General features: G+C 46.1%; 1 protein-coding gene across 3 annotated transcripts in view; it reads right to left on the reverse strand.

The window, feature by feature from the left end:
- The window catches only part of KALRN (kalirin RhoGEF kinase), a 1,371,746-nt gene that overhangs the window by 102,957 nt on the left and 1,242,504 nt on the right, over positions 1-26,285 (reverse strand). For all 3 annotated transcript variants that reach the window (XM_030208706.1, XM_030208704.1, XM_030208705.1), the window contains 2 exons: positions 9,533-9,602; positions 3,999-4,085 (listed from right to left, as the gene is read on the reverse strand). In XM_030208706.1, the coding sequence (XP_030064566.1) occupies positions 3,999-4,085; positions 9,533-9,602 (157 nt within the window). The remainder of the gene's footprint in view (positions 1-3,998; positions 4,086-9,532; positions 9,603-26,285) is intronic.

Raw genomic sequence — 26,285 nt, forward strand, 5'->3', positions numbered from 1 at the left:
CTCAGCAGAGGTACACAACGGCTTCAGGGGAGGTATTTCGGAAGGGAAGAGTGTTGTACAAAGGGTCGCGGTAGGGGGGTTCAGGGGTCATTAAAGCGGAGGGGGGGGTTGAATGTGAGGGAGGGGGTATTCTTGTACGCGGTGGGAGGGGCTTGATGGCCCTTGAACTGGGAGGGAAGGACATGTGGGTGGGGGTGGATGTGCTGTTGGGGTGGGGGGTTGTTGCGCCACTCCTTGCCACTTGCTCTGAAGTGGCAGGGAGCAGCGCAGTGACAGCTGATTCCTAGTCAGGGGGAGGAGTACCTACTCCTCCCCTTGCCTTGGAATCAGCTGAGAATGTGGGCGGAGCTATTACGATGCCTACGAACACCTCAGGCTTCAGGCTTCACTGCAAGGCTGCCGGCTTCAGAATGTTGGAGGGGGGTTTTGAATGTGAGGGAGGGGGTAGTCTGGAGCGCGGTGGGAGGGGCTTGATGGCCCTTGAACTGGGAGGGAGGGACATGTGTGTGGGTGGGGGTGGGTGTGTGGATGTCTTTCGGGTGGAGCCCTTGAACTGGGAGGGAGGGAGTTCTGCAACGCAGCAAGGAAGGAAGGGAGGGAGAGGGGTATGGAACTCGGGAGGGAAGGAAGGGAAGATGGGTGGGAATTTACTTTGCTAGCGCCTGTTTCATAGCGTTTCGAAACGGGCCTTTTTTACTAGTTTAAAATAAAATAAAAACTCAAACTTAAGGGTGCTGTTTTTTTAATTCACTCATCTAGAGGCGATGACATGCAGCCCAGGAAATTTTTTCTGAACTATTCTGCATGGCTTTTTTTTTTTTGGACTCCTGGTTCTCATTGGTCTTGTCTCTCTTTCCAAACATCTCTGTGGCTGAACTTTAGGACAGAAAGGGAAGAGTAACCAAGATGGTGGAACAAACATGAATGATCGCAGTTTACATAGAGTGGACTGGTTGGCCTGGGGGTTTAATATGAAATGTGTCACTCCCATGTGGAAGACCTCACTTTGATTCCAATACCTGTCCTTCATTCACCACGCCAACCAGAGCCAAGGATGGCTGCAGAAGCACCATTCACAGTTTTAGGTGGGGAGGGCGTCACAGTCATTGTGCAACAATGACACCTAGTGGCTGGAACCAGGGTGCACATTTATCAGATTCTGGAGGGAACCTGCCTATGTTTCCCAACTGAAGGAGGACACAGCAATGGCTGAGCTAGGGAAGGCTATAAATCAGGGGAAGGCTCACAGCACTGTAGCTCAATAGAGACTACCTCTGATTGAGATGGAAGCCCAAAAGATCACCAAGAAGCTGCCAAAGCACAAATATATATATATATATATATATATATATATATATATATATATATATATATATATATATATAAACTGGTCTTCATCCTTGTATTATACATGAGCCCAGGGGGAAGTGCATTGAATCTGTGTGCCACTGAAGATCAGCTTAATACCAGTGCCTGCACTAAGGGGTCAGCGCTTAAAGCAGGATTAAGCAAATAACTGTTTTAAGTAGTGTAGTCTTAGTTCAAGACCAGGGCCAAAGACAGTTGGACTAGATCAGGGAAATATTTATTTCAGGAAATGCATAGACTCACAAAATACTAAAGCAGGGATATTCAAAGGGATCCACAGACCAGTCAGGTTTTCAGGATGCCCCTAATGCAGTACTAAAAACAAACAAAAAAAAACAAACAAAAACACGTTTCTTACACACCCCCATCCTGATATTCAAAACCATTTAACTGGTCAGGAACAGTACCTGGCCGGTTAAATGCTACATAGCATGGCATAGGAGTGGAGGAGTGGCCTAGTGGTTAGAGCACCGGTCTTGCAATCCAGAGGTGGCCAGTTCAAATCCCACTGCTGCTCCTTGTGATTTTGGGCAAGTCACTTAACCCTCCATTGCCTCAGGTACAAACTTAGATTGTGAGCCCTCCTGGGACAGAGAAATATCCAGAGTACCTGAATATAACTCACCTTGAGCTACTACTGAAAAAGGTGTGAGCAAAATCTAAAATAAAGATTCTAGAATTCTAAAAAAATAAGATTCCATGCAGAATTTCAAATTGTAGCAACATTCCATGTAGAACCCCAAAGAGTAACAAGATTATTTGGGGTGGAGGAGTGGCCTAGTGGTTAGAGCACCGGTCTTGCAATCCAGAGGTGGCCAGTTCAAATCCTGCTGCTGCTCCTTGTGATCTTGGGCAAGTCACTTAACCCTCCATTGCCTCAGGTAACTCACCTTGAGCTACTACTAAAAAAGGTGTGAGCAAATATAAATAAATATATTTGTACCACTGTAATTGCCTATTGCTCATGGTAAATAAATCCTAATAAATAAATAAATGCCATTACTGTATCCTCTGGCAACGAATTCCAGAGCTTGAGTGCCTGCCCCCTGGTGTTTGTACTTTTTGAAAGAGTGAAAAAAAAAATCGATTCACTTTTACCCATTCACCATCACTAAGGATTTTGCACACCTTAATATCACCCCCCTTCAGCCTTTTCCAAGCTGTTTACATATGACCTGCAAACCATTCTCACACGCATACGTTCAAAGACTTGCTATTCAGCCAGCTTTTTGTGCGTTTCGCAGTTAGATACTTCTGGTTCTGCCTTTGTCCTAGCCCAGTACTACTCCCCCTCCCCTTTTTTGAGAGATAAAATTCGGTTATTTACAAAGTTCTAATGTCCCATTATTGTGTATGTAAATGCTGAAAATCAAGGGCCAAGTGTTATACGCCTGTCATTTGCCAGCAAACCCATAACTGACTTTGAATATTTGGCCTTATTTTTTATTTTGTTACATTTGTACCCCGCACTTTCCCACTCATGGCAGGCTCAATGCGGCTTACATGGGGCAATGGAGGGTTAAGTGACTTGCCCAGAGTCCCACTAGCAACATTCCATGTAGAAGTCGGCCCTTGCAGATCACCAATGTGGCCGCGCAGGCTTCTGCTTCTGTGAGTCTGACGTACGTGCAGGACGTCAGACTCACAGAAACAGAAGCCTGCGCAGCCTTCTACATGGAATGTTGCTAGTGGAATAGCAACATTCCATGTAGAATCTCCAATATTAGCAACATTCCATGTAGAATCTCCAATAGTATCTATTTTATTTTTGTTACATTTGTACCCCGCACTTTCCCACTCATGGCAGGCTAAATGCGGCTTACATGGGGCAATGGAGGGTTAAGTGACTTGCCCAGAGTCACAAGGAGCTGCCTGTGCCTGAAGTGGGAATCGAACTCAGTTCCTCAGTTCCCCAGGACCAAAGTCCACCACCCTAACCACTAGGCCACTCCTCCACTGCTGCTACTATTTGAGATTCTACATGGAATGTTGCTATTCCAACATTCCATGTAGAAGTTGGCCCTTGCAGATCACCAATGTGGCCGCGCAGGCTTCTGCTTCTGTGAGTCTGACGTATGTGCAGGACGTCAGACTCACAGAAACAGAAGCCTGCGCAGCCTTCTACATGGAATGTTGCTAGTGGAATAGCATCATTCCATGTAGAATCTCCAATAGTAGCAACATTCCATGTAGAATCTCCAATAGTATCTATTTTATTTTTGTTACATTTGTACCCCGCACTTTCCCACTCATGGCAGGCTCAATGCGGCTTACATGGGGCAATGGAGGGTTAAGTGACTTGGCCAGAGTCACAAGGAGCTGCCTGTGCCTGAAGTGGGAATCGAACTCAGTTCCTCAGTTCCCCAGGACCAAAGTCCAGCACCCTAACCAGTAGGCCACTCCTCTGGATTTATCATTTTAGATAGGGACTTCCTTATTTTTGCAGAAGCCTCAAAAGTAGTACAATTTTTACCCAATTTTGCAGTTTATTGCATTTAATCTTTCCTGAATTCTAGAGAATTTAATGAAACTGTTTTAAGTGGATCCAAAGCAGTTACTAGTACTCAACTTCATGAGCTTAATGGCCTGTACCTGGTGTCATATTCCCGGTTTATGCTACGATAGCTTACCTCAAAATACGCATCATACTCCGCCACCACGTATTCCGAGCGAGGCTTATTTTGGCAGTATACAACATACATGTGCAGCCGCCTCTCCTGCAATGGCAAAGCATGAACATCACAGGTGTATTTCATGTACTGCTACAAGGATGTCTGGTAGGACACACATGGTCCATTAACATCTGACCAGATATTATTAGCTCAGTCAACAGCCAATAACGGAGATCAGTAAACACTCCCTTCCTGGCAAGAATTGGCAACATTGCCTCTCATTAGAAGTAAGGCAGGTTAAGGACTTACCGGCATTTTACTTTATATGCTACAGGTCTGTTAGATCACCCACAGATATACTGTCCAGTCTCCCTCCCTGGAGGTCTGTAAGAACAGATTAGACCAGTGGTTCCCAAACTTTCTAAGGTTAAGGTGCCCCTAGGCTACACATTCCTCTTAGGTTTTCAGCCACCAACACCGGCATTCCCTCGCATGCTCTCCTTCTCTCCACTCCCCACTTACATCCAGCCTCTGCCCTCCTGCTCTCCTCTTCCCCCTTCCATTCAGTCATTGCCCCTCTCTCCTCTTCCCCCTTCCATCCAGCCACTGCCCTTCTCTCTTCTCCTTACCTCCTTCTCTTTTCCTCCTCTCCTTTTCCATTCAGCCTCTGCCCTCCTTCCCCTCCCCTCGTTCCATCCAGCCTCTGCCCTCCTTCTCATCTCTCCTCTCTTTCTATCCAGCCTCACCCCCGCCCCCTCAATTGCTGCTGTTTCTCTAGAGCAGCAGCAACAAAGCAAGCTAAAGCCACCACGAGGCAGGACTCTTTCATTCACGTGGCTGCTGGCGGTGCTCCAGAACAGGAAGTGACATCCAACAGGGCAGGACCATCAGATGTGGGTATGGCCCCATAGTGGCTGCAGCTTGTTTTACCATTGCTGCTGCTCATCTAGAGAAGCAGTTGGGTGGCAGTGGGAGGTGGGGAAAATCTGCCATGGCACTCTGGCACATCCCACCAAGACTAAACCATTCAAAGCACTGATTTGGAGCCTCAACATCCCCGAGTCCACGCTCTTATCACCTCTCGCTTAGACTATTGCAACTTGCTTCTCACAGGTCTCCCACTTAGCCATCTCTCTCCTCTTCAATCTGTTCAAAATTCTGCTGCACGACTAATACTCTTCCAACTAGTGAATAAATTATTAGACACCACTCCAGTCACCAACAACAGCAAAGACACACCAGGAGCCGACGACTTGGCGAAGTACTTCAAGGAGAAAATCATACAACTGCAACTTAAAATACCTGTCAGCCCCATCGAATACACCACACTCCTAGACTGCCTAGACCCAGACCCAGGAGTTTACCCAGCAGACAGGATCTGGACTGAATTCACAATACTACCGGAAGATCTTATCTCACAAACTCTTAAAAGATTCGCCAAATCTCACTGCAAATTAGATGTATGCCCAAACAACCTCATGAAGTCGGCCCCTCAACAATTTATAACGGACCTAACAAACCAAGTGAACTTTATGCTACAAAATGGACTCTTCCCAAGGGAGAAAGGCAACATTTTACTCACCCCTATACCCAAGGATGCAAAGAAAAATGCTAATGAACTAACGAACTATAGACCAGTAGCATCCATTCCCTTAATTACCAAAATAACAGAAGGTATGGTGACTAAACAACTCACAGATTATCTAAACAAGTTCTCAATATTACACGAATCCCAGTCAGGATTTCGCTCTAATCACAGCACTGAAACCGTACTAGTCACGCTTATGACCAAACTCAAACAATTGATAGCAAACGGCAATAACATTATACTGTCACAATTCGATATGTCAAGCGCATTTGACATGGTTGACCATGGAATTTTATTACACATCCTCGAATACTTTGGAATTGGAGGCAACGTTCTCAACTGGTTCAAGGGGTTCCTAACCACACGCTCATATCAAGTGACATCAAATTCGACTACATCAGCTACATGGACACCTGAATGCGGAGTTCCACAGGGATCACCCCTCTCACCTACTGTATTCAACCTATTGATGACACCCTTGGCCAAACTACTATCGAATCAGAACCTAAACCCACATATATACGCTGATGTAACAATCTTCATCCCATTCAAACAAGATCTAAGGGAAATCTCCAATGAAATCAAGCAAAGCCTACATATCATGAATTCCTGGGCAGATGCATTTCAGCTGACACTTATTGCAGAGAAAACCCAATGCCTGGTACTCACCTCGCAATACAACAAGAATAAATTTACCACCATCAACACACCTAAACTAAATCTACCAGTTTCAGACACCCTAAAAATTCTTGGAGTCACCATTGATCGACACCTAACACTTGAGAATCATGCGAAAAACATAACTAAAAAGATGTTCCATTCAATGTGGAAACTAAAAAGAGTTAGACCATTTTTTCCAAGGACTGTCTTCCGCAATCTGGTACAATCATTGGTACTCAGTCATCTGGACTATTGTAACTCACTCTACGCTGGCTACAAAGAGCAAATACTCAAAAAACTCCAGACAGCCCAGAACACGGCAGCCAGACTAATATTCGGCACATCAAAATACAAAAGCGCAAAACCCCTACGAGAAAAACTATACTGGCTCCCACTAAAAGAATGAATCATGTTCAAACTTTGCACCCTAGTCCATAAAATCATCCATGGCAACGCCCCAGCCTACATGTCAGACCTAATAGAACTACCACCCAGGAATGCAAAAAGATCTTCTCGCACACTCCTTAATCTTCATCCTCCCAAGTGTAAAGGTCTGAAATGCAAATCAATGCACACATCTACCTTTTCCTATACGAGCCCGCAGCTCTGGAACGCGTTGCCACGTAACCTGAAAACGATCTATGAATTGACCAATTTCCGTAAACTATTGAAAACCTCTCTCTTCGACAAGATATATCACAAAGATCAACACGTGTAACTGTATAATCTTTAAAATATCCAGAAATGTCTTATGTCTTTGCTTTAACACTATCATGTATTTCACCACCATATAACACAAAACCCTCTGTAAACCAAATGTATATTGAGGCATATTTTCAAAGCACTTTGGGAGGCTAAGTTCCATAGGTTTCTATGGAACTTTGGGAGGCTAAGTGCTTTGAAAATGAGCCTCAAAGTCTTCTATTTCCAGTATCCATGATAAATTGTAAGCCACATTGAGCCTGCAAAGAGGTGGGATAATGTGGGATACAAATGCAATAAATAAATAAATAATACTCCGCCAGGGTCGTTATGCTCATATTAGCCCTCTCCTCGTCACTTCACTGGCTTCCTATCCGTTTCCGCATACAGTTCAAACTCCTCTTATTGACCTATAAGTGCATTCACTCTGCAGCTCCTCAGTACCTCTCCACTCTCATCTCTCCCTACACTCCTCCCCGGGAACTCCGTTCACTGGGTAAATCTCTCTTATCTGCACCCTTCTCCTCCACCGCTAACTCCAGACTCCGTTCCTTTTATCTTGCTGCACCATATGCCTGGAATAGACTTCCTGAGCCGGTACGTCAAGCTCCATCTCTGCCCGTCTTCAAATCTAAGCTAAAAGCCCACCTTTTTGATGCTGCTTTTAACTCCTAACCCTTGTTCACTTGTTCAGAACTCTTATTTTATCATCCTCACCTTAATATTCCCTTATCTCTTGTTTGTCCTGTTTGTCTGTCCTAATTAGATTGTAAGCTCTGTCGAGCAGGGACTATCTCTTCATGTTCAAGTGTACAGCGCTGCGTACATCTAGTAGCGCTATAGAAATGATAAGTAGTAGTAGTGAGTCTCTTAGCATTTCTATCACTAAATGACAAATCTTCTCAAAACACCCTTTTACTATCTGCTACACTGTTACTAAGGGACAGTTATGGAGAGGATATTCACACATTCTCACAGGAGGAAGGAAAGAATATAGGGGAGCTAAAAACACTTTGTAAAATTTTTGTTTACTGCCTTTGCCTAATTATTGTCCTAATTATTTTCCTAAAAAGACTAATGCGCCCATTTTCAAAACAGAAAAATGTCCTAAAACAGCACAAAGTGGGAGATGATTCACTATATTCAGAACACATTTTTAGATGTTTTCTATGCAGTTCGCCTGCAGTGCATCCAAATCGCAAGGAGGTATATGTTGGGGGCAGGATCTGGGCATCCCCACAACCTGGACATTTTTCTGCCATAATGGAACAAAGCAAAAACATCCAGGGCTAAAAAGTTGGTCTACACCTATTTCAGACATGAACAACTCATAAAAAGGTATCCTAAAATGACCATTGGAGGGATTAAGGCATGATCCTCCTTACTCCCCCAGTGGTCACTGATCCCCTCTCACTCCGCAAAGATGTGAAAGAAACAGTACATTCCAGTAGCTTCTATGACAGCGTTAGATGTTATAGCCAATCCTATTAGAGCAGAAAGCCAGTCCCTGGAGTAGCCTGGTGGTCTTTGCAGTGGACTAGAGAGAGGGAGACCCAGGCCCATATCCCACTCTAACTGGTACACTTGTGGTGGAAAGTGTGAGCTCTCCTGGGTCCACCAAGAACCTAATGTACCCACATATAGGTGACACCTGTACACATAAGGGCAATTGTAGTGGTGTATAGTTGGGTGCAATGGGTTTTTGGAGGGCTTTGGAAGGCTCCCCATACAATATAAGGAGGAAATGATGAAATGTGTACCTGGGACCTATTATGTGAAATCCACTGCAGCGCCCCCTAGGGTGCTCTACTGTGTGGCCAGTCTACTAAGAGTGCTGGCTCCTCTTACCTAATAGCTTGACTGTGCGTTTTTCCACTTGGACTGTTTTTTTTTTTTTCTTCAAAAATGATCACAAAAGAAAAATGCTCTGACCACAAAGCGTTTTAAGATTGTCTAGGAAATGGCCATTTTTGAAACAAAAATAAGACTTTTTCAGGTTCGAAAATGGCAGCGTTTGCCACTTGGATTCTGCTGAAAATGTCCAACATTGGATTTAGATGTTATATCGAAAGTGTTCCTCCATGTAAATTAGTTGGTTCAGAACGACAATCTAGGAGTGGTCTGACTGAAGCATTTGTGAGATTCTTAGCTACAGCCTTTTGGAGTTCTGTCACTCCTAGCCCCAACCAAATAAATTCTTTATGTGAGCGGTCTGTGGGCACACAACAGGATCCCCTTACATAAATATGAATAAGGTCAATTTACACAATCATGAGTAAAATTAGAACACAATTGGGGCACTTAAAGACTAGATTTGCAATCAAACTGTGGGATTAAATTCTGTTCCCATTTTAGGGCAGGTGGCTCAGACTAGTGCAGGAGACTGTCTCTCCCCCAGACACAGCACAAAAAAGGTCTCAACAGTGCGTTTCCTCTAAGAGAGCACAGGAACACCCTGTACAATCCGCTCTGTGACAGGCGCCACTGGTACTGGTCTGGACAAAATTCAAAAGGGGCTGTGATAACCGGTATGGGCTTGGTGAAGAAAAGCATGTGCTTGAAGGCTGTTCTTGTGAGACATCGAGCCAGGCAGAGAACTCACATGTTTGATGAAAAGCTGAGCTAATCGGTCGTGTTCCTGTAGACATTTTTCCAGTTCCCCCAGAAAGAAACTGCAAGAGGAGGAAAAAGAAAGTGAATTTTAAACATTATCCCTTTCACTTGTTAACTACCTGCTGGGATTGAACCACTAAAACACTATTCCATGAGGTAAATATTCAGCTCTAAGGAAACCACATAACTGTAAAAGTATAACACAGCTAGTTAAAAGTTATGCAGGTAATTTTATAAACTAAGTGCCAGGCAGCCAAGTCTCAAGCAAGGAACTTTCATCTGGGCATCATGTTTCTGCAGGTAACGAGACTATTCTCTAAGAACAGCTACATTTCCCTCTAGCATAAATGCAGAATCATGCCCAAATGTAGGCACAAAAATGACAGGTCTATGACTCGTGTAAATATTTGTGCCCAAAAGGAGGTTATCATGTGTTTGAAAACAGCTGCAAGTTAAGTGGTTCTACCATACTAAATACATTCTGAACATTTCTGGACTGTTTTTAAAAAAAAAAATTAAATTCTTATAAAATTTAACAAAAAGTTAACCACAAAGTTGAAGGTTGAATTAAGAAGTAAATATAATGGATCGACGAAGATTTGCACATCGTTGGTTTGGAAAGTCTTCATAGCGACACTGATGCTGTGAACTCTGATGAGCCGCATAAGAGTGACATTAAAACGTTGAAAACATGTTGTAAAGTGTTGCAAAACATATTGAGAAGTTTATGAAGGTATTTTGAAATGTTACTGATTCTGCTACTGTATTGTGTATAAGGAAGTATATGCCTGGGACAAGTATCGAGGTGTGGCCAAATGTGACATTTCCATGTATTCTGCAGGTAGCCTAAGTAAATATCAACCCTACCTATGGTCCTGCCCATGTGGATGCTCCCCTAACGATTTTGCACTAGACAAGTTGATGAGTGTGGTAGCCGTGTTAGTCCACTCTTAAGGTTATCAATAGAAATCAAACAAAATAAAACATGGAAAAGAAAATAAGATACCACCTTTTTTATTGGACATAGCTTAATACATTTCTTGATTAGCTTTCGAAGGTTGCCCTTCTTCATCAGATCGGAAATAAGCAAATGTGCTAGCTGACAGTGTATATAAGTGAAAACATTCAAGCATTACTATGACAGTCTGACAGGGTGGGAGGATGGGGGTGGGTCGGAGGTATGCATGGGGACATCAAAGCATATCATTGATATTCTAACAGGATGGGTGTGGATAGGTGAGGGGAGGGTGATCAACAGAGACATTAGACAAGTTGACAATCGCAAGTATCGTATTTGATACATTTACGTAGACAACTGGCAAAAATGTAAGCACCTGTTATGAAATGAGGGGCAAGCACACGTCAAAAGGCCAGTGGCGTATACAACCCATGAAATACACACAGCCAGTGATTTTGTAAAAAGGTGCTGTAATATATATATATATATATATATATATATATATACACAATATATATATATATATACACACACACACACACACACAGGAGAAAGTTTTGTGTAGGGAAAGAATGGATGCACTGGGCATTCCTTTCAAAGAAGCGTCTAATCTGTATTTTAATATAGCAGTAGAGAAAAAAACTTGGCACTTTCATCCACTAGTACTTACAATCTGCCATCTCAACCATCTCTCTGACCTCACGTGCAACTTTCTTCAAATCAATCACCTTACTTTCTAATTCTTCCTACTTTCTTACTCATCTATATGTTACAACTTTGCCTTACCCTTCACTACCAATTACAGTAGTACCTCGTTTTTCATTGATGTCAGTTTTCGTTGATTTTTTCGACGAGAAATTTGTCTCGGTTTTCGTTGGTTGCCTCAGATTTCCTAGAAAAAGGACGTCCATCTCCCAATTTGTATCGGAAGATGGACATCCTTCTCCCTATTTTGGCCGTCATCGTTAATTACCTCGGTTTTCGCCGTTTCAGATTATCGACGAAAACCAAGGTTTCACTGTATAATGTTCTAGTACATATTGTGTTGTCATTGCAAGTAGTATACCATGCCATACCTTTGTATTGTTCAAATATTTTTACTGCTCTAATTGCCTATTGCTCATGTTTGATCTATTCTTACTGTACACCGCCTTGAGTGAATTCCTTCAAAAAGGCGGTAAATAAATCCTAATAAATAAATGCCATTTTGAAATATTTGCCTACTTCTTTAAGACCCGAGCTCCTACTCTTTATAAAATATATTCACCAGTAGTGAATGTAGAAGTGCCACGGCTAATATTAAATAGGTAATTCATTTAAGTTGTGCTCTACCTGCTGCTTGTGTGATTGGAAGTAAACAGATAGTTAGATGTTCAACGGATAACCTATCACCAATTGTAATATGTCCTACCCCCAAGCTTGCCTCAACTTTAACTTTGACCATTGAGCAACTAAGTTAACTGTGGGTGCTTCTGAATATATTCAAGAGGAAAGGAGGATATGTGCCAGTTCAGTAGTGAGACTCCCACAACCTCTACCCCTGGACAACAAGAAACCACAGGCACTATCTTCTGCCTTGTACAAGTAGAAGCCACTCGGGTTCATCCCTTGAGCCGTGCTAGAGCTGACAGTGCCCATTCCCACCTAACAGGGGAAGAGGATCCATCCCTACACCCCTTCCCGTGCACTCCGCTCCATGGATAAATCCTTCTCATCTGTTCCCTTCTCCACTACTGCCAACTCCAGACTTCGCGCCTTCTGTCTCGCTGCACCTGGAATAAACTTCCTGAGCCCCTGTGTCTTGCCCCATCCTTGGCCACCTTTAAATCTAGACTGAAAGCCCACCTCTTTAACATTGCTTTTGACTCGTAACCACTTGTAACCACTCGCCTCCACCTACCCTCCTCTCTTCCTTCCCATTCACATTAATTGATTTGATTTGCTTACTTTATTTTTTGTCTATTAGATTGTAAGCTCTTTGAGCAGGGACTGTCTTTGTTCTATGTTTGTGCAGCGCTGCGTACGCCTTGTAGCGCTATAGAAATGCTAAATAGTAGTAGTAGTAATCTCAAGGAGTATCAACATTCCATGTAGAACTCCAAAGAATAGCAAGATTCTGGAATCCTAAAGAGTGACAAGATTCCATGCAGAACCTCAAAGAGTAGCAACATTCCATGTAGAACCCCAAAGAATAGCAAGATTCTGGAATCGTAAAGAGTGACAAGATTCCATGCAAGATTCGTAACCACTTGTAACCACTCGCCTCCACCTACCCTCCTCTCTTCCTTCCCGTACACATTAATTGATTTGATTTGCTTACTTTATTTATTTTTTGTCTATTAGATTGTAAGCTCTTTGAGCAGGGACTGTCTTTCTTCTATGTTTGAACAGCGCTGCGTATGCCTTGTAGCGCTATAGAAATGCTAAATAGTAGTAGTAGTAGTAGTACTTGGGAGAAAGTGTTATCTTTAGTTTTGATTTCTGGCCAGAGCGCCTCAAACCAAGAGGCCGGGGGGTTGGCAGAGCCTCTGGCCATACCCCACCATCTATGCAAGGGGACTACAACTGTCAAGAGGATGCTGCAGTTTAGAAGTTAAGAGAGCCATGGTGTGGACTAGCAAAGTCCAGGAAGTAGGAACCAGCCTCAAAGTCTACCAAGTGGTCGGACTGTTTCCAGGGAGCACAGGGATGGGGAACTTGTCTTCCAGCACTGCCTGTGTGGAACTGACCAAGAATGAGGACAAGAGGTGCTACTTCAGCCAGCTGGAGCAGAAGGAGGACACCCATGGTAAAGTTTACAAGTTTATTTAAGGTTTGATATACTATCCAATCAGAAGACTCTGTAAAGCTTTTTTATATTCCAGATACTCCTCTGGGAGGACACTGCTTTACTCTGAGAACTATAAATCAGAGAGAAGAATTAGGAAGGAGAATATTTTACCCCTACCAATTTCATTTACTGGTATGTATATACAAACCCTCTCTGGTAGTCTTCAAATTTATGCTAAAAGCCTACCTTTTTGATGCAGCTTTTAACTCCTAACCCTTATTCATTTGTTCAGAACCCTTATTTTATCATCCTCACTTTAATATTCCCTTATCTCTTGTTTGTCCTGTTTGTCTGTCCTAATTAGATTGTAAGCTCTGTCAAGCAGGGACTGAGGACTGGAAAGCAGGAGCGGCCTATCCCCAATGTGGCACGCTCCAGAATCGTCCGACTGCTGCCCAGGAAGCCGCAAGCGGATTGAGGGAAGTAGGCGCACCCCGCACCCGACTGCTCCACGCGTCGGAGCGCAGACAGACAAGAGTCGACCAGCTTGAGGTGCGGCAAAGCGACGGCGACTCCTGAGCCACACACAAGTCCTGTGGTGGCTGCAATAGAGACACCGAGCACCAGACAACCGAGCCACTGGTCCCCGTGGCCGCCGAGAACAGGAGCTACCTCCCGAGGCTGAACTGAGTAATAAAATACCTGCTCGTCTTAAATGCATGCATGCACTGCTTTAGTATGATTTAAAAATCCTCGCTATACTCTGCTCACACTAAACTGAATGCAACTGTGTCTTAGGCCAATATAGCACCTTTAAATGTTGCCAAGCTTTAATTTAGTGCAAGCCTTAATTTAATTTAATGCATAATAGCGAACTGTTACCAAGCAAGCTTTAGCTTTTACATAATTTAAAATCCTTGCTTCACCCTGCTTTGCTTTGCTTACTGCCAGCTTTGAACTAAACTGTTGCTAAGCTTAATTGAAAATGTTAGCACTACTCCGCGTGAATTGTAGCCAAGCTCAAATGCAATTGTAAACGTTGTATCGCTCAAATATACACCAATTACTTATTTGTCACAGCACCCAACACACAGAAATGAACACCAGCAATACACTCATAACCATCCAGTGTCTCATTATATTCGTACACGCAAACACAACACAAAACCTAGACAACAACAACTCCACTACTCACAATCCGCATAACACTCACACACACACCATGCACGCCCAAAACAACAACCCACTTACATATCACCAATCCCATGCACAACCTTTAAACAACCTACCAAATCAAAGACACAACAACAACCAACCAACTGGAACAAACCCCGAATATGTACACCACCGACGAAATAAGGAAAGCAATGAAAACAACAGACTCAACCAACGAAAAAACAGACAGTTAATAAAAATAAACACATCTAACCCCACCTTGGAACCACATCACCCAATCCAACTAGGATACGTCAATGCAAGATCAGCAGTAAGCAACTCGATAGACATACTAGATTGGATCACCACAGACAAACTAGACCTCTTATTTATCACAGAAACCTGGTTCCATAGTCCTACGGACCCCGCCATCCTACAAACGTGCCCACCAGAATACAAAATCACGCACTGGACAAGAAATGGAGAAAAAAGAGGAGGCGGAATAGCTTTAATACACAAACCTGAATTCACCATCACAATCACAGGCGAATCTACCTCACCACAACTTGAAATTGCTTCGACAAGAATCAACCATCCAAGCCTAATAGGACACCTTAACACAATCCTATTCTACAGGCCACCAGGAAAATGGCAAGACGCCCAAACACAACTCATGGATTTCATCTCGAATACCTGCATATCAACCTCAAACATCCTCATACTAGGTGACATCAACTTACACCTAGAAGATGACAACATACCAAGTACACGAGAATTCAAAGAACTCCTACAACTCTGGGATCTGCAAATACCCAACTTACAACCAACACATGAAAAAGGACACACACTAGATATCATAACAAATAGACTCGAACCGAACTCAACTATCACACTCACCAACACAAAATGGACACCCACATTATGGTCAGACCACCATAAAGCAAATGTCACCCTTTACTGGCAAAAAATACAACCAAACACAATCAACAAACATGAGCGAACAACCTACACAACGAGAGGAAAAATAAACCCCACAACATTCTGGCAACAGATCTACCAGAGCGAGTGGACTACAAACGCTAGCACCATCCAATTCCTCCAAGAATGGGATGATATAAGCATAACAACATTAGACAAAATCGCCCCAGCCCAAACCAGAACATCACACAGGAAAAATGCAAATCAATGGTTCAATGAAGAGCTGAAAAAACTGAAAACACAAGTCAGGAGACTTGAACGAGCCTGGAACAAAAAGAGAGATGAACAAACACTAAACGACTGGAAACAACTTCGAAGAAAATACAAATACACCATCAAACAGACAAAAAGACTACACTACAAAACATTAATAGGACCAAACTACAAAGACACACAAACTCTTCAACCTCGTAAACAAACTGTTAGACACCACACCTGTTACAACCAACAGCAAAGATATACCAAGTGTCGACAACCTTGCAAAATACTTCAAGGAGAAAATTGTACAATTACGACACAAAATACCCGCAAGCCCTATAGAATACACCGTTCTCCTAGACTGTCTAGATCCAGTAGAAGGAACACACCCAGCAGACAGAACCTGGACCGAATTTGAACTATTACCAGAAGAACTCATCTCTAAAACTCTCAAAAAATATGCCAAATCTAACTGCAAACTAGACATATGTCCAAACAGCCTCATGCAAACTGCTCCTCAACAATTCATAATAAACCTAACAATCCACATAAACTACATGCTACAAAATGGACTCTTCCCAAAAGAAAAAGGAAAAATCTTACTCACACCAATTCCTAAAGACACAAAGAAAAACACGAGCGAAATAACCAACTACAGGCCAATTGCATCCATACCACTAATAACCAAGATAACCGAAGGTATGGTTACCAAACAACTCACAAACTATCTAGACAAACATTCAATATTGCACGATGCCCAATCAGGATTCCGTTCGAATCACAGCACAGAAACAGTATTAGTCACCCTTATGACCAAATTCAAACAAATAATTGCAACCGGCAACAATATACTCCTACTACAATTTGACATGTCCAGCGCCTTCGACATGGTTGACCATGAAATCCTACTACACATACTTGAATACTTTGGCATCGGAGGAAATGTCTTGAATTGGTTCAAGGGGTTCCTAACCCTGCGCTCGTACCAAGTCACATCAAATTCAACCACGTCCAAGGCATGGATACCTGAATGTGGAGTCCCACAAGGATCACCTCTCTCTCCAACTATATTCAACCTAATGATGATCCCTTTAGCAAAACTCCTATCAAACCACAACCTCAACCCGTATATATATGCCGATGATGTAACCATATACATCCCATTCAAACAAGACATCAAAGAAATCTCCAGCGAAATCAATCAAAGTCTACACATCATGAACACATGGGCAGATGCATTCCGCCTGAAACTAAACGCAGAAAAAACCCAATGCCTGATACTCACCTCCCAATACAACACAACTGAGTTCAACGTGATAAACACACCAAACCTAAAACTTCCAATCTCAGAAACGCTAAAAATCCTTGGAGTGACTATCGACCGCCACCTAACACTCGAAACTCACGCAAATAACATAACCAAGAAGATGTTCTTCAGCATGTGGAAATTGAAAAGGATTAGACCATTCTTCCCAAGATTCGTCTTCCGTAGCCTAGTGCAATCCCTCGTCCTTAGCCACTTGGACTACTGCAACTCATTATACGCAGGCTGCAAAGAGCAAATACTGAGGAAACTTCAAACAGCCCAGAACACAGCAGCCAGGCTCATCTTCGGAAAACCTAAATATGAAAGGGCAAAACCACTACGAGAGAAACTACACTGGCTTCCACTCAAGGACCGCGTTACTTTTAAAACTTGCACACTAGTCCATAAGATCATTTACGGTGAAGCCCCAGCGAACATGTCTGATTTAATAGACCTACCACCTAGAAACGCCAAAAGATCATCCCGAACTCACCTCAACCTCCACTACCCAACCTGCAAGGGCTTGAAGTACAAGACGATACACGCGTCAACCTTTTCCTACAAGAGCACGAAGTCCTGGAATACATTACCACGCAACCTAAGAATGATTAACGAACAAACCTCCTTCCGTAAACTACTGAAGACACACCTGTTTGAACAAACCTACGGAAAGAGCCAAAACACATAGAAACTACTGACTGTTCACAATGCAATACACATCCACATCTGATCCATCATCCCTTTATCCAGTCAATCACACATTCATCCATGGAACTATGTACACTATATGTCCAGGTGCCTATTAATACCCTTTTTTCTCTCATTGTCTCCTTCTAATGTCCCTATGTTATTGTCCCACTGCTATACTACTAAGGATATTCGAATGTCTCGCACAACTCTGTTCAATGTATTCTATAACCTAGTCGTAACAAATGTATTTCTATTATTCAAGTCTTATTGTAAGCCACACTGAGCCCGCAAATAGGTGGGAAAATGTGGGATACAAATGCAACAAATAAATAAATAAATGTTCAAGTGTATAGCGCTGCGTACGTCTAGTAGCGCTTTAGAAATGATAAGTAGTAGTAGTAAACAGTTATGCTGGTAGAAGTGACCCCCATGTTGAAATATCCCAGTTCAAAGTAAACCCTTCACAGTCTGAAGCATATCTTACTGTGTGGATGACTTATTGACTGTTCCATCTCCAAATCGCTCCTTCAGCAAATGACTGAATGAGACACTGAAGAGGCGACTGGATCCATGGCAACACTGCATTGACTTTTCCCGATAATAATTGCTATTTAATCTCGATATACTCACCATCTTATGTCTTATCCTTGACGCAGCTTGTTGGTGAAATGTGGCCATATTTTGTATCTAATAAAAATTCATCTTGTATCTACCTTGTGGTATTGCTTATTTTCTGTTTAGTTCAGGAGTAGAATGAGGACAGCTGAAGCTCTTGCACGAGAGCCAACAGGGTGACAGACAGGCCAAGTCTGCCACCCAAACAGTGTAGAAGGGAAAGGTCAGGCAGTATTGGTAAGTGTGAGCGAAGCCGCCACTGGAGAGTCCCATCTCTGCATTCAAGCCTTGCTACCCACTCATAAACCCCCCACCAATCTCCTCTCTGCCATTCAAGCCTTCCTAGCACTCTTAACCCCTCCCATCTCCATTCTGTCCTTCCTACCATCCACTCATATCACCCACCCAGCACTTCTATGCATTCATTCACTCAGTCCTGCCATTCACATACAGCCTCACACCATACAATCATTTATCGCTGCTGCCCAAGCCCTCATCCACTCTTGGCCCCCCAGCCATTCAGCCATCCCTGCCACCCAATCCCCCATATTCAATCAGACCTTGCAGCCACTCAGGCCACAATGCTCAAAAGCAAACTACCTCCTGCGTTTGCCGGCCCACCACGCTTAAAGGCCCCCACCATGGGGAATAGCGAGCACTCTAAAGGATGCATACTGATGAGCCCTATTCCTCCCCAATGCTCAGTAAGCAACGTGCCAAACATGGGCGCTCCTCCTGCGACAAACCCTACACCAGATCAGAGCTGTTGTTAGGGCTGTGCCAAGCTATGGGGAGGAATAGGGAGACCGGTCTACCTTCCGTAGAGCTACTAGGAAGTCTGGGCTTGCCATCTTCACACTGCATATGTACAAGGTTAGTACTTTTGTGAAGCCTCATTTTGTTCTAAAAGGCATACGGAGTGGGACCTTTACTACAGGAGTCTTTCCTATTTGCGGTTGTGTGGACGGTGCTGCAGGCTCATCCCGGGGTGAAGGTAGCGGAAAGTACTACTACTACTACTTAACATTTCTAAAGCGCTACTAGGGTTACGCAGCGCTGTACAATTTAACATGGAAGGACAGTCCCTGCTCAATCTAAGAGACAGGTGTACATTCTAAAGACAAGTGTACAATCTAAGAGACAAGTGTAGAGTCGATCTGATAGGGCAGATAGATTGGGGGGCATACTATAGGATAGGGTGTAATAGTACTGTGGAGGAAACTTGTAGTCCAAGACAGTTAGCATTTTTTTTGTTACATTTGTACCCCGCGCTTTCCCACTCATGGCAGGCTCAATGCGGCTTACTTGGGGCAATGGAGGGTTAAGTGACTTGCCCAGAGTCCCACTAGCAACATTCCATGTAGAAGTCAGCCCTTGCAGATCACCAATGTAGCCGCGCAGGCTTCTGCTTCTGTGAGTCTGACGTCCTGCACATACGTGCAGAACGTCAGACTCACAGAAACAGAAGCCTGCGCAGCCTTCTACATGGAATAGCAACATTCCATGTAGAATCTCCAATAGTAGCAACAGAATCTCAATAGTAGCAACATTCCATCTAGAATCTCCAAATGTAGCAACATTGTTTGTTTGTTTTTTTACATTTGTACCCCACGCTTTCCCACTCATGGCAGGCTCAATGCGGCTTACATATTGTATACAGGTACTTATTTGTACCTGGGGCAAGGTAAAATTATGTATAATCATACCTGATAATTTTCTTTCCATTAATCATAGCTGATCAATCCATAGACTGGTGGGTTGTGTCCATCTACCAGCAGGTGGAGATAGAGAGCAAACTTTTGCCTCCCTATATGTGGTCATGTGCTGCCGGAAACTCCTCAGTATGTCGATATCAAAGCTCCATCCGCAGGACTCAGCACTTAGAGAATTACACCCACGAAGGGACACTCTGCCCAGCTCACCACCGCCGAAACGGGGGAGGGGAATTAACCCAGCTCATCCCCACACAAGTGGGGGAGGGGAATCCGTCCAGCTCATCCCCGCGGAGCGGGGGAGGGACACCACACCCGCCGATGCGGGGGGATCTGGCTTATCCTGCAACCGCAACCGCGGGAGGAGCTGACTGACCCTAACACCGCCGAAGCGGGAGGGGTACAAAGCTGCCCTACAGCCGCACGAAGCGGGAGGGAGTGCCGGCAGAATTTATGTCTCAATCCAGCCCCGTAAAACGGAGGGGAGAGGAATGCAGCAGCTCACTGTAACACAAACTCGTCTCAACTCTTGAAGAATCCAAGTGAAAGAACTTGAACACGAAGTCTTTCTGAAATAACTGAAGACTAAACTTGAACCTGAAATGCAACCAGAATAAAAACAGAACAGATATCTGGGAGGGGCTATGGATTGATCAGCTATGATTAATGGAAAGAAAATTATCAGGTATGATTATACATAATTTTACCTTCCATATCATCAAGCTGATCAATCCATAGACTGGTGGGATGTACCGAAGCAGTACTCACCCAGGGCGGGACATTGAAATCCCTGACCTCAACACTGAAGCTCCAAACCGGGCCTCCGCCCGTGCAGCCACAGTCAAACGGTAATGCTTGGAGAATGTATGAGCCGAAGCCCAAGTTGCCGCCTTGCATATCTCTTCCAAGGAGACGGATCCGGCCTCTGCCATCGAGGCCGCCTGAGCTCTCGTGGAGTGAGCCTTCAGCTGGATAGGCGGCACCTTCCCCGCGGCCACATAAGCCGCTGCAATGGCTTCCTTGACCCATCTTGCCACTGTAGGCTTAGCAGCCTGCAGACCCTTACGAGGACCTGCAAACAGGACAAACAGATGATCCGATTTCCGGAAATCATTGGTCACTTCCAAGTATCTGAAGATGACTCGTCTCACATCCAGATATTTAAGAGCAGAGTACTCCTCTGGGTAGTCCTCCCTACGAAAGGAAGGGAGGACAGAGCTGCTGATTCACATGGAAGCGAGAAACAATCTTGGGCAGGAAGGAAGGCACTGTGCGAATAGTCACTCCTGCCTCAGTGAACTGCAGAAAAGGCTCTCGACATGAGAGCGCCTGGAGCTCGGAAACTCTTCTGGCTGAAGTGATAGCCACCAAAAAGACTGCTTTCAACGTCAGGTCTTTCAGAGATGCCCTCGACAAGGGTTCAAAAGGCGGCTTCTGCAATGCTCTTAGCACCAGGTTGAGATTCCACGCAGGCACCACTGAGTGCAGAGGAGGGCGCAGGTGATTAACTCCCTTGAGAAAGCGCACCACATCTGGCTGCGAAGCCAGGGAAGCACCCTTCAAGCGGCCCCTGAAGCAAGCCAGAGCCGCTACCTGGACTTTAAGGGAACTGAGCGACAGGCCTTTCTCCAGACCTTCTTGCAGGAACGCCAACACTGAAGAAATTGGAGCAGTGAAGGGAGAAAGTGAGCCTGCTTCACACCATGCTGCAAAGATACGCCAAACCCTGGCGTAAGCAGTAGAAGTAGAGCGCTTCCTCGCTCTCAGCATAGTGGCGATGACCTTGTCTGAGAAGCCCTTCTTCCTCAGACGCTGCCGCTCAATAGCCAGGCCGTAAGACCAAAGGGAGAGGGATCCTCCATCACCACGGGACCCTGATGTAACAGGCCCTGCTCCACTGACAGCCGCAGAGGATCGTCGACTGAGAGCCTGATCAAGTCCGCATACCAGGGACGTCTGGGCCAATCCGGACCCACCAGGATTACCCTGCCGGGATGCTTTGCCACCCGGTCTAGCACCCTGCCCAACATGGGCCAGGGCGGGAACACATAGAGGAGCTCTTGTGTCGGCCACTGTTGGAGAAGAGCATCTACTCCCAGGGATCGAGGGTCCCGTCCTCTGCTGAAAAAGCGCGGCACTTGGCAATTGGCCGATGACGCCATCAGATCTAGGCTCGGCTGGCCCCAGCGCTTCGTGATGTCCAAGAACGCCTGAGCAGATAGTTGCCACTCTCCGGGCTCCAAGGTATGGCGACTGAGAAAGTCCGCCTTGACATTCATGACTCCGGCAATGTGGGCCGCTGAAAGCTGCTCCAGGTTCGCTTCCGCCCACTGGCAAAGACTCATAGCCTCCTTGGCTAGAGGGGCGCTCTTGGTACCTCCCTGGCGGTTGATATAGGCCACAGCCGTGGCATTGTCCGACAGGACCCGTACAGGCTACAACACCAGTACCGGGATGAACTCCAATAACACCAACCGAATGGCTCTGAGTTCCAGGAGGTTGATAGACCACTTGCCTCTGCAGGAGACTAGAGCCCCTGCGCTGTCCTTCCCAAGCAGTGGGCTCCCCAGCCCATCAAAGAGGCGTCTGTCGTGACGACAATCCACTCCGGGGTCACCAGAGGCAATCCTGCAGACAACTTGTCTGTCTGCGTCCACCAGCTCAGCGCCTTGCGCACTGCTGGGTTCACGGGAAGGCGCACAGCATAATCCTCCGACATCGGAGTCCAGCGCAGCAGCAGAGATAGCTGTAGTGGTCTCATATGAGCCCTGGCCCAGGGCACTACTTCCATCGTGGCCGTCATAGAGCCCAACAGCTGCACGTAGTCCCAAGCCCGAATAGGAGAGGCTACTAGGAACTAGTCCACCTGAGCCTGAAGCTTGACAATCCGATTGTCTGGCAGGAACACTCTGCCCACTTGGGTGTCGAATCGAACTCCCAGATACTCCAGGGACTGAGTCGGGCGCAGCTGGCTCTTCTTCCAGTTGATGATCCATCCCAGGGAGCTCACAAGAGCAACTACCCGGTCCATAGCTTTGCCGCACTCTGCATAAGAGGGGGCTCGGATCAACCAGTCGTCCAGATAAGGATGGACTTGTACTCCTTCCTTTAGCAGGAAGGCCGCTATGACCCCCATTACTTTGGAAAAGGTCCGCGGAGCAGTAGCCAACCCGAAAGGGAGGGCTCTGAACTGGAAGTGTCGTCTCAGGACTGTAAAACGCAGAAAGCGTTGGAGAGGAGGCCAGATGGGAATATGCAGGTACGCTTCCTTGATGTCCAAGGAAGCCAAGAACTCTCCTGCCTTCACTGCCGCTATAACAGAGCGGAGAGTCTCCATGCGAAAGTGCCTCACTTTCCAGGCCCGATTGACCCCTTTGAGGTCGAGGATAGGCCGGACAGAACCTCCTTTCTTTGGAACCACAAAGTAAATGGAGTAACGTCCCTTGCCAATCTGATTTTTTGGCACCGGAACGACCGCACCCAGGCGGATCAGGTTGTCCAAGGTCTGCTGCACTGCCACAGCTTGACCGGAGACTTGCAGGGAGAGAGTACAAACCCGTCTCTTAAGGGTTGGCAGAACTCTAGCTTGTAGCCGTCTCTGATGACTTCCAGCACCCACGCGTCTGAAGTTATAGTGGTCCACTCGCCCAGAAACGAGGACAGCCGTCCTCCAATCTGCACTGGGGCGTGGACCAAGGCCCCGTCATTGGGTACGAGACCCTGGGGGAGGACCGGAGGGAGCACCTCCGGGACGGCGGTCTCTGCGAAAGGAATGCTGCTTGGGGGAGAAATTCCTCTTGAAGGAAGAGGGGGCAGAGGAACCCGACTTGCCCGGGCGGTACCGACGGGCTTCCAGCAAACGTCCTCTGGAGGTACCGGGACGAGTACTAGCCCGAGCCCTGACCTCTGGTAATTTCTTGCCCTTAGACGTGCCGAGATCGGTCACGATTTTGTCCAGCTCGACCCCAAAGAGCAGCTTGCCTTTAAAAGGCAATCTAGCCAGGCGGGATTTAGAGGCGTGGTCAGCAGACCAATGTTTCAGCCAAAGCCACCGCCGCGCAGAGACTGTCTGAGCCATGCCTTTAGCTGAGGCTCTCAAGACATCATACAGCAAGTCTGCCAAATAGGCTAAGCCCGATTCCAGGGCCGGCCAATCAGCCCTCAAGGAAAGATCCGAGGGGGAAGCCCGCTGCACCATAGTCAGGCACGCCCTGGCCACATAGGAGCCGCAAACTGAGGCCTGCAAACTTAAAGCAGCTGCCTCAAAGGACGACCTTAAGGCCGCCTCCAATCTTCTGTCTTGGGCGTCCTTTAGGGCCGTGCCACCTTCCACCGGCAACGCCGTTTTCTTAGTCACCGCAGTGATTAAAGAATCCACGGTAGGCCACAGATAGGCCTCACGTTCACTCACAGCCAAAGGATAGAGGCGGGACATAGCCCTAGCCACTTTAAGGCTCGTTTCCGGGACATCCCATTGAGCCGCAATTAAGGTGTGCATGGCATCATGCACGTGGAAGGATCTAGGCGGGCGCTTCGTCCCCAGCATAATGGCAGAGCCAACAGGGGCTGAGGGAGAGACGTCCTCCGGAGAGGAAATCTTCAAAGTGTCCATGGCCTGTAAAAACAGGTTGGGCAAATCCTCTGGGCTAAAAAGCCGCGCTGCAGAGGGGTCATCCGCTCCATCCGAGCGGGGATCTATCTCCTCCAAGGAATCCGCAAAGGACCGTTGGGAGACCTCAGACACGCTGCCCTCATCTACATCGGAGGAGACAAAGTCCTCCAAGGCCTGGAAATCAACCAGAGGGCGTTTACCTCTGGGAACCTCAACCTCTTTATCAGAAGAGGGAGCAGGGGCAGCGTTTTGCATGAGGAAAGCCTGATGCAGCAGCAAAACAAACTCGGGGGAGAAACCCCCCAGACTGTGCACTTCCGCAGCCTGGGCAACAGCCCTAGACGCACTCTCAACCGGCGCTCGCAATAGCGGGGGAGAGACATGCTGCGCATCCAAAATGGCGTCCGGCGCGAAACTCCGCGAAGGAGCCGCGCGGGAAGAACGGCGCTTAACTTTAGCCGCTTGTGCCGTCGCCCAAATTAAGGGCGTTCATGGCATTAATGTCTCCAACCTCAAGGGCGGCCCACGAAGAAGCCGTCCGAGCCGCGTGGCCGGCCAAGATGGCGGAGGCGAGGAGCGGGGGATGGGCGTTTATGGCGGGAAAAAAACCGCCACGCCGGAGGAACGACCGGGACATTCATCGGTCACTAAACTGTCACCCATCAAGGGCGAATCAGGTTGTAAAACCCCCGCATCCCCTCTAGAAGCGCTCCAGCGATCCGGGGAGCGACCCTTTGCGCCCTCGCCCTCCGACACCATATGCCACGAGGAGAAGAATCGAGGGAACCCCCTGCCCGCTATAAAAAGGTAAAATTACCTGCTTGCCGCTCCGAGCTGTAACGAACTGGTGTCCCAGTGAGTAGCTGCAATGAACGTTTAAAGAAACGTCGAATTAAACGCCTTTAAAGACGTTTAAAATTTTTTTTTTTTTTTTTTTTAAACGGAGCCAGCGGGAGGGGGGAGAAAAGGAGGGACCTGGCACCACCAGGTTTGCACTTGCTCAAAAGAGCCCTCAACCCCAGGCCTCAACAAAACCTAAGGATTAGGCTTGGAGGCCTAGCCAGAGCTGCTGCTGTGTGTGACCACCACCTGCTGAGATAGAGAACATACTGAGGAGTTTCCGGCAGCACATGACCACATATAGGGAGGCAAAAGTTTGCTCTCTATCTCCACCTGCTGGTAGATGGACACAACCCACCAGTCTATGGATTGATCAGCTTGATGATATGGAATGGAGGGTTAAGTTCTGCCCTAAGTAGCTATACGTCTTCTTCCTTCTTTGCCTCCCCCTCCCTCTGGCACTCTGGGCATGCACTCAACAGCTGTGCTTAACACAGAATCCTAGAGTGCATGCGCCAGGCACCATCCTCCCCTTAAATCCCTCAAGTTTCAATGCTACGACAACGCTTAAATTTGCACGTCCCTAGTGTTGAGCATGACGGAGCTGCTCAGATGCACCGATTGGGTGGTATTTCTCTGGCGCTGTTTGGAATAGTGCTGGAATTGTAAGCATCGGGGCATCAGCCCTCCCTACCCCCCACTCATATCGCTCATCCTTTCATTCATTCAGAACCATCACCCTCTCCACTCACTTATTCAAACCCCAACCACACACTGCACCAGTGCAACAAGCCTTTGTGCAACAAAGAGTTATTGCTTTGCTTTTTTTTTTTTTTTTTAACTTATTTTATTCGTCTGAGCAATTGAGTGATTGAGTCAGCAAAGAACAGCGTGATCCTTCTCACCAG

Source organism: Microcaecilia unicolor, chromosome 7 (assembly GCF_901765095.1).
Source record: "Microcaecilia unicolor chromosome 7, aMicUni1.1, whole genome shotgun sequence".
NCBI lineage: Eukaryota > Metazoa > Chordata > Amphibia > Gymnophiona > Siphonopidae > Microcaecilia > Microcaecilia unicolor.